Source organism: Cucurbita moschata, unplaced genomic scaffold, assembly GCF_002738365.1.
Source record: "Cucurbita moschata cultivar Rifu unplaced genomic scaffold, Cmos_1.0 Cmo_Scf00024, whole genome shotgun sequence".
Taxonomy (NCBI): Eukaryota; Viridiplantae; Streptophyta; class Magnoliopsida; order Cucurbitales; family Cucurbitaceae; genus Cucurbita; species Cucurbita moschata.
In genome coordinates this window covers 1,935,544-1,945,063 of record NW_019268540.1, presented here as the reverse complement: position 1 = coordinate 1,945,063, position 9,520 = coordinate 1,935,544, and the positions used below count along the sequence as shown (strand labels likewise).

The 9,520-nt window shown below is 41.7% G+C and overlaps 1 protein-coding gene across 1 annotated transcript in view; it reads left to right on the top strand.

The window, feature by feature from the left end:
* The window catches only part of LOC111461048 (protein SPIRRIG), an 18,023-nt gene extending 8,554 nt beyond the window's left edge, over positions 1-9,469 (top strand). The window contains exons 13-19 of the mRNA XM_023104481.1: positions 58-1,172; positions 1,416-3,066; positions 3,202-6,252; positions 6,363-6,671; positions 6,797-7,103; positions 7,284-7,430; positions 7,638-9,469. Of these exons, the coding sequence (XP_022960249.1) occupies positions 58-1,172; positions 1,416-3,066; positions 3,202-6,252; positions 6,363-6,671; positions 6,797-7,103; positions 7,284-7,430; positions 7,638-8,822 (7,765 nt within the window). The 3' untranslated portion in view covers positions 8,823-9,469. The remainder of the gene's footprint in view (positions 1-57; positions 1,173-1,415; positions 3,067-3,201; positions 6,253-6,362; positions 6,672-6,796; positions 7,104-7,283; positions 7,431-7,637) is intronic.
* Positions 9,470-9,520: the final 51 nt, after the last annotated feature.

Sequence of the window (9,520 nt, the reverse complement as noted above, 5' to 3'; positions counted from 1 at the left end):
TTTTTTTTTTTTTTTTTTTTTAATATTGTTGGATTAATTTCTGTATTTTTTCGATAGGTTATCTGCATCAGAACTTCGAATGCTAATTAGATTTGTTCTACAAATGAGATTGCTGAAGTCAGGTCATATTCTTATTGACATGATGGAAAGGTTGGTTCATATGGAAGATATGGCATCAGAGAGTCTTTCTTTGGCACCGTTTTTAGAGATGGATATGAGTAAGATTGGGCATGCCTCGATCCAAGTATCTCTTGGAGAAAGATCTTGGCCTCCAGCTGCTGGCTACTCTTTTGTTTGCTGGTTTCAATTTCACAATCTCCTTAAATCTCAAGGAAAGGAGTATGATTCCTCAAAAGTAGGCCCTTCAAAGAGGTGGACTGCCAAAAATGTCCAGTCCCAGGACCAGCAAATTCTTCGTATATTTTCTGTTGGTGCAGCAAGCAATGATAATACATTTTATGCCGAACTTTATCTGCAGGAGGATGGTGTTCTAACCCTTGCCACAAGCAACTCTTCCTCCTTATCATTTTCTGGCATTGATCTTGAGGAAGGCAGATGGCATCACCTTGCTGTTGTTCACAGCAAACCAAATGCTTTAGCTGGACTATTCCAAGCTAGCATTGCTTATGTGTATCTCAACGGAAAGTTGAAACACACTGGGAAACTGGCCTATGCACCCTCTCCTGTTGGGAAATCCTTACAGGTGAACATTGGTACCCCTGGTGTGTGTGCTAAAGTTAGTGACATGCATTGGAAGCTCCGTTCCTGCTATCTTTTTGAAGAAGTGCTTACTCCAGGCTGCATATGTTTCATGTACATACTTGGTAGAGGATATAGAGGGATTTTCCAAGACACAGACCTTTTGCGTTTTGTGCCAAACCAGGCTTGTGGTGGTGGTAGCATGGCAATTTTAGATTCCTTGGATGCTGACTTAGCTTTGACCCATAATATGCAGAAGCATGATGGTTCAAGCAAGTTGGGGGACACAAGGGCAGATGGTAGTGGGATAGTTTGGGATATGGAGAGACTCGGAAATCTTTCCTTACAGCTCTCAGGCAAGAAACTAATATTTGCATTTGATGGAACATCTGCTGAAGCCATACGAGTGTCAGGAGTTTTATCTATGCTCAATCTAGTAGATCCCATGTCGGCTGCTGCTTCTCCTATTGGGGGTAAGAAAATTTTACATTTTAGTTTAAATTTTAGCAACTGGGTTTTGTATCGACGAAGATATAACATCATTGCAAGATTATTGTGGGTAAGAAACCATGTTGATGATCTTAAGTTTTACATTAAGTTTAAATTTCGCTATCGCTATGGACCGTCCTAAAAGTAATTGGGTCTTGTATTGATGAAGACAATAACATCATTGTAAGATAATCGAACTTTTTTCTTTTGGGGCATGTTTTTGGCAGGTATTCCCCGGTTTGGACGCCTTCATGGAGATGTATATGTTTGTAAGCAATGTGTAATTGGTGACATTATACGCCCTGTTGGTGGGATGACGGTTATCCTTGCCCTTGTTGAAGCTTCTGAGACGAGGGATATGTTGCACATGGCCCTTACATTACTTGCGTGTGCACTTCATCAAAATCCACAGAATGTGAGGGACATGCAGACCTACAGGGGATATCATTTGCTAACTCTTTTTCTGCACCGGCGAATGTCTCTATTTGACATGCAGTCGCTAGAAATCTTTTTCAAGATTGCAGCATGCGAAGCTTCATTTGCAGAGCCAAAAAGGTTGGAAAATTTTCAAACAAATTTCTCGCCAACTAATACTTTTCAGGACAGCTGTTATGAGGAGCTTAATTTATCAAAATTGCGTGATGAGGTTTCCTCTATTGGATCACATGGTGACTTGGATGATTTTTCTGCTCCGAAAGATTCATTTAGCCATATTTCAGAGCTTGAAAATCCTGAAATGCCAGGTGAAACTTCAAATTGTGTTGTATTGTCAAATCCAGATATGGTTGAGCATGTCTTACTTGACTGGACATTGTGGGTAACATCCCCTGTCACAATTCAAATTGCTCTCCTGGGTTTCCTTGAGCATCTAGTCTCAATGCACTGGTACAGGAACCATAACCTTACAGTTCTTCGACGAATCAACCTTGTTCAGCATTTATTAGTGACTTTGCAGCGGGGAGATGTTGAGGTTCCTGTGTTGGAGAAACTGGTTGTCTTGCTTGGAGTCATTTTAGAAGATGGGTTTTTGGTTTCTGAATTGGAACTTGTGGTCAAGTTTGTGATCATGACATTTGACCCACCTCAATTGACACCGAGGCGTCCAATTTCACGAGAATCCATGGGGAAACATGTGATTGTGAGAAATATGTTGGTGGAGATGCTTATTGATCTGCAAGTGACCATAAGATCAGAAGATTTGCTAGAGCAATGGCATAAAATTGTTTCCTCTAAGTTGATTACATATTTTCTTGATGAAGCTGTTCATCCTTCAAGCATGAGATGGATCATGACCCTTCTTGGTGTATGTCTTACATCTTCACCAACGTTTGCACTAAAATTCCGTACAAGTGGAGGTTATCAAGGTTTGGTACGCGTCCTTCCCAGTTTCTATGATTCCCCTGATATATATTATATCCTTTTCTGCCTGATATTTGGAAAGCCAGTTTATCCTAGACTACCTGAAGTCCGAATGCTAGACTTTCATGCCCTTATGCCAAGTGATGGAAGTTTTGTGGAACTGAAATTTGTGGAACTTCTAGAACCTGTAATTGCAATGGCAAAATCAACATTTGATAGGCTGAGTGTTCAGTCAATGCTTGCCCACCAAACTGGTAATCTTTCCCAGGCTAGTGCTGGTCTTGTGGCTGAACTTGCCGAAGGGAATGCAGACAATGCAGGAGAGCTTCAAGGTGAAGCTCTGATGCATAAGACCTATGCTGCTCGTCTAATGGGTGGGGAGGCATCGGCCCCTGCTGCTGCTACCTCTGTCCTTAGGTTTATGGTTGATTTGGCAAAAATGTGCCATCCTTTTTCTGCAGTTTGCAGACGGGCAGATTTTCTTGAAAGCTGTGTTGACCTATACTTTTCTTGTGTTAGGTTTGTCTTTGCAACCATTCTCAATTTCCTTCACTTTTGTTAAAGAAATTTTTGGCACAATCACTGAATGATTTGTTTACTGACTGAGATTTTTCTTATTCCCTCCCTTTGTTTTGCAAATTAACTATCTTACAGGGCTGCTTATGCTGTGAAGATGGCTAAAGAGCTATCAGTAAAGACTGAGGAAAAGAATTCAAATGATTGTGATGATGCCAGTAGTTCACAGAACACATTCTCTAGCATGCCACAGGAACAAGATTTGTCTGTGAAGACATCCATTAGTGTTGGAAGTTTCCCTCAGGCGCAGGCAAGTACTAGCTCTGATGACACTGCTGTGCCTCAAAATGAGCCTAGTCTTAGAGAGGAGATCAATACTGTTCAATCCCCCCGAACGTCAATCAAATCAGGGCATGATTTTCAGGTTGCTGAGAGCTTAGTAGGTGATAATATTGACCAGGAGTCTGTCATATCCAGTACAAATGAGTTTAGCTTCAGACCAACAAAAGTCACTCAGGAACCCTTACAACCAATTGATTCTCATAGTACTGCCTCTCTAAATCTAATTGATTCTCCCAGCCTTTCAGAAAAATCTAATATTCGTGCTCCCCACACAACTTCATCATCTCCAGTTGTTGCATTGGCATCTTGGCTTGGGAATGCGAGTAGTAATGAATTAAAATCTCCGCCTGTTGCTCCGCCATCTGTGGAATCTTTTGCATCAGCTGTAGAATTCGATTCATCATCGGATCTGAAGTCTACTTCTCAAGGAAATCCATCTGCAAATACTTTCTTTTCAGTTAGCCCAAAGCTACTTCTTGAAATGGATGATTCTGGTTATGGAGGTGGTCCTTGTTCTGCTGGTGCTACTGCTGTATTGGATTTTATGGCTGAAGTTCTTTCAGATATTTTGACTGAGCAGATAAAGGCAGCACCAGTCATAGAGAGCATCTTGGAAAATGTTCCTCTATATGTAGATATGGAATCTATGTTAGTCTTTCAGGGTTTATGTCTTAGTAGACTGATGAACTTCCTTGAAAGGCGCCTCCTGCGGGATGATGAAGAAGACGAAAAAAAACTGGACAAAACTCGCTGGTCTGCAAATTTAGATGCATTTTGCTGGATGATTGTTGATCGTGTATATATGGGTGCCTTTCCTCAACCTTCTGGTGTGCTAAAAACTCTTGAGTTCTTGCTGTCTATGTTGCAGCTGTCAAACAAGGACGGTCGAATAGAAGTATCTCCTTCTGGAAAGGGTCTTTTATCTATTGCAAGAGGCAGCAAGCAACTTGATGCTTACGTAAATTCAATTTTAAAGAATACTAGTCGAATGATATTGTATTGCTTCCTCCCAACATTCTTGATCTCAATTGGAGAAGATGGTCTCCTTTCATGCTTGGGCTTGCTAATGGAACCCAAGAAACGATCATACTCGGGTTCATATTATGGTGATTCTGGACTTGATATCTGCGCAGTCTTACAGTTATTAGTTGCTCACAGAAGAGTTATCTTCTGTCCAAGCAATGTCGATACTGATCTGAACTGTTGTCTGTGTGTCAATTTGATAACTCTACTTCGTGACTCCAGGCAATATGTTCAGAACATGGCGGTTGATGTTGTAAGGTATCTCCTGGTGCATCGAAGGCCTGCCTTGGAAGATTTGCTCGTCTCTAAACCAAACCAAGGACTGTCTTTGGATGTCCTACATGGAGGCTTTGACAAATTGCTGACTGGAAGCCTGCCTGATTTCTTTGACTGGCTTCAGGCTTCTGAACAGATTGTAAATAAAGTACTGGAACAGTGTGCTGCCATAATGTGGGTGCAGTATATTGCTGGGTCTGCTAAATTTCCTGGAGTGAGGATAAAGGCAATGGAGGGTCGGCGTAAGAAGGAGATGGGGAGAAGATCTCGAGATATTTCCAAGTTGGATATGAGACACTGGGAGCAAGTGAATGAGCGGAGGTATGCGCTGGATTTAGTTCGTGATTCGATGTCTACTGAGTTACGAGTACTTCGTCAGGATAAGTATGGATGGGTTCTCCATGCTGAAAGTGAATGGAAAAGTCACCTCCAGCAACTGGTTCATGAGCGCAGTATATTTCCAATAGCCTCATCTTCTGTGACAGAAGATCCTGAATGGCAACTCTGTCCTATAGAGGGTCCATATAGAATGCGCAAGAAACTAGAGCGAAGTAAATTGAAGATCGATACCATTCAAAATGCTCTCGATGGAAAGTTTGAGCTAAAAGAGGCCGAGCTGATAAAAGGAGGCAATGGCCTTGATGCTTCTGATGGTGAATCTGAATCCTATTTTCGTCTTTTAACCGATAATGCCAAACAGAATGATTCGGATAGTGACCTGTATGATGAACCTATGTTTAATGAATCAGATGATGTCAGGGATGAAACATCTGTTAAAAATGGATGGAATGATGATAGAGCTAGTAGTGTAAATGATGCAAGTCTTCACTCTGCATTAGAGTTTGGTGCCAAGTCTAGTTCTGTTTCTGTTCCAGTAGCAGAGAGCTTTCAAGGAAGATCGGACCTGGGATCCCCTATACAATCATCTTCCGCTAGAATTGAGGAGGTAAAAGTTAGCGATGATAATAAATACGACAAAGAATTACATGATGATGGTGAATACCTTATCAGGCCATATTTGGAGCCTCTTGAAAAGATACGATTCCGCTATAACTGTGAGCGTGTCATCGGCCTTGACAAACATGATGGTATCTTTTTGATTGGTGAATTCTGTCTGTATGTGATCGAGAATTTCTACATCGACGGCTCTGGATGCATTTGTGAGAAAGAATGTGAAGATGAACTGTCAGTTATTGATCAGGCTTTGGGTGTAAAGAAGGATTGTCTGGGCAGTATGGATTTCCAGTCCAAGTCTACTTCATCTTGGGGGGTTACAGTTAAGTCATGGTCTGGGGGAAGAGCTTGGGCCTACAGTGGTGGTGCTTGGGGAAAGGAGAAAGTAGGCAGCAGCGGTAATCTACCTCATCCTTGGCGTATGTGGAAGCTTGACAGTGTTCATGAGATTTTGAAGCGAGATTATCAGCTGCGACCGGTCGCTGTTGAAATATTCAGCATGGATGGATGCAATGACCTTCTGGTGTTCCATAAAAAGGAGAGGGAAGAAGTCTTCAAAAATCTTGTTGCCATGAATCTTCCCAGAAACAGCATGTATGGAATATACTATCAAGTTCTTTGCATATTTTCTCTAAAGCATTCACTGCTATAATTTCTGCTAGTCTATACTAGACTTTACTGACACAAACATATACTACTCTTAGGTTGGACACTACAATCTCTGGATCAACCAAGCAAGAGAGCAGCGAGGGCAGCCGTCTTTTCAAGATAATGGCAAAATCATTTTCAAAAAGGTGGCAAAATGGAGAAATAAGCAATTTCCAGTACCTCATGCATCTCAATACCTTGGCAGGACGAGGATACAGTGATCTTACACAGTACCCGGTGTTCCCATGGGTCCTTGCTGATTATGAAAGTGAAAACCTTGACCTGACGGATCCAAAATCATTTCGCATGCTTGCTAAATCTATGGGTTGTCAGACACCCGAGGGAGAAGAGGAGTTTAAGAAAAGGTCAACCCACTTATAACTACAATTGTTAACATCTTATTTTTTTGTTGTTTTGATCTACTTTGAACGCATAAATGTTTTTTTGCATCAGGTTTTTGTGTTTTAACTTTTTCTAGCTTGTTCTTCAGATATGAGAGTTGGGATGATCCAGAGGTTCCAAAATTTCACTATGGTTCTCATTATTCTAGTGCTGGAATTGTCCTCTTCTATTTGCTGCGGCTTCCACCATTTAGTGCAGAGAATCAGAAGCTTCAAGGTGGGCAGTTCGACCACGCTGATCGTCTTTTCAACAGTATTAGAGATACCTGGTTAAGTGCAGCTGGAAAAGGAAACACATCAGACGTGAAGGAGCTCATTCCAGAATTCTTTTACATGCCCGAGTTCCTCGAAAATAGGTTCAATCTTGACTTGGGAGAGAAACAATCTGGAGAAAAGGTTCCTACGATTTTTATTTATTACTCTTCAAATGTCTTTTTCAACTAATACACTAGCATACCCTGGACCGAGGTATACCCACTGGACCGGGGTTAGGCCGTGTGGGATGGGGAAGGAGTTGGAGCATAAATTGTTAATTGAAAACACTTTTAGAGATAAAGGAACTTTTCTTTTTGCCAGGTTGGTGACGTTTTCTTACCTCCATGGGCAAAGGGCAGTGCTAGGGAGTTCATCAGGAAGCATAGAGAAGCACTGGAATCTGACTTTGTTTCAGAAAATTTGCATCATTGGATAGACCTCATATTTGGTTACAAACAGAGAGGGAAGGTGGGTTTTGAAGTTGAGAGCCTTCGCTCATCAATCCATTTTGTTTAGTTTCCTTGTTAAAAGTTCATCAAACTATTAAACATAGTCTTGAAGGTATAACTGTGTTACAACAACACTACGGCAGTGGAGCATATGACATTGTTTCCACCAGTCGAAAGTGTTTCATATAGGGAAATTTCTAACTGTGAGATATTTTGCATTTGTCAGGCAGCAGAGGAAGCTACCAACGTTTTCTACCATTACACATATGAGGGGAGTGTGGATATAGATTCAGTGACGGACCCAGCAATGAAAGCCTCCATTCTAGCACAGATTAATCACTTTGGCCAAACACCCAAACAACTTTTCCTTAAGCCCCATGTCAAGAGGCGGGTCGACAGAAAGTTTCCTCATCCACTCAAGCATTCTAATCTTGTTGTTCCGCATGAGATTCGTAAGAGCTTGTCTTCTATTACTCAGATTGTCACTTCAAATGAGAAAATTCTTGTGGCAGGGGCTAATACCTTGCTTAAACCAAGATCCTATACCAAGTATGTTGCATGGGGATTCCCAGACCGAAGCTTGAGATTTTTGAGCTATGATCAAGACAGGCTCCTATCTACTCATGAAAATCTTCACGAGGGTTACCAAATTCAGTGTGCGGGTGTTAGCCATGATGGCTGTATTCTGGTAACAGGGGCTGACGATGGCCTGGTTTGGGTTTGGAGAATTACCAAATATGCACCCCGTCTTGTCAGAAGATTGCAGTTGGAGAAAGCTCTTTCTGGTCATACAGCCAAAATCACATGCCTTTATGTTAGTCAGCCCTACATGCTTATTGCGAGCGGATCGGACGATTGTACTGTCATTATATGGGATCTGAGCTCCCTGGTTTTTGTCAGGCAGCTTCCTAAGTTCCCAACTGCAATTTCGGCAATTTATGTCAATGACTTGACTGGGGAAATTGTGACAGCAGCTGGAATTCTGCTCGCAGTTTGGAGCATCAATGGAGATTGCCTTGCAATGGTTAACACATCCCAGTTGCCCTCAGATTCCATTCTTTCAATAACGAGCAGTACTTTTTCTGATTGGCTGGATACAAATTGGTATGCTACTGGACATCAGAGTGGTGCTGTGAAGGTGTGGCAAATGGTTCATTTCTCTAATCCTGTTTCTCAAATAAAATCCACTGGTAGTAGCATGGTTGGTCTGAATCTCGACAATAAGGTAGCGGAGTATCGTTTGATTCTTCACAAGGTTCTGAAATTTCACAAGCATCCCGTGACTGCGCTTCACCTAACCAGTGACCTAAAGCAGTTACTAAGTGGTGATTCCAACGGCCATCTTGTTTCATGGACATTGCCAGGTGAGAGCTTGAAAGCAGCAGCAGCAGCTTCAATGAATCTGGGGTGAAAATTGACAATCAGAATTAGTGCAACTATCGCAACTTTCAGGTTGATATTTGATTTTCTCTTCATGGACAACCGTCCACGGTCGAGGAAGGAACCAGCTGCATGAATGATCAAATCATGTCAGGTGTAAAATGACCGCAGCTGGCCTGGTGGTGAAACATGATGACTTCTATGCAAGACTGGGCTTCTCAGTAGCATGAGACTAACATCTTAGACAGGAAGAACATAGCATGAATGCTACTGCATTATACTATACTCAGCAAATTGGTGAAAGGGCATGAAGCAGGTTTAATTCTGGCTACGGGCTGTAGGATTGTGGTTTGACACGGTTTGTTCTTTTCTTTGGGGCAAAATTTAGGATGTTCTCGATTTTGAGCAAGAATGTTAGATTTTCCCCATAGTTGTTTGGGTGTAAATAGATTGAATGAGGGTAATGAGTGTAATGAAACTGTACATAGGAGAAGACGTGATATCGGAGAGACAGCTAGGTGAGAATGATATGGCTCACCATGGTCGGTCTGTTTTCGAGGATGTTATGTTATGTTATGGTCACGTTGTATTCATTTTGGTTAAGTTCTCTTTGCATGGTGCAATAGAACTCTGTTTCTTTTGTCATGAAATATATAGATCTTTTGTTGATTCATAGTATTTTGATCCATGTGTTGCGCTTGGCAACTCCTTTCTATTGTTCTGGTAGAA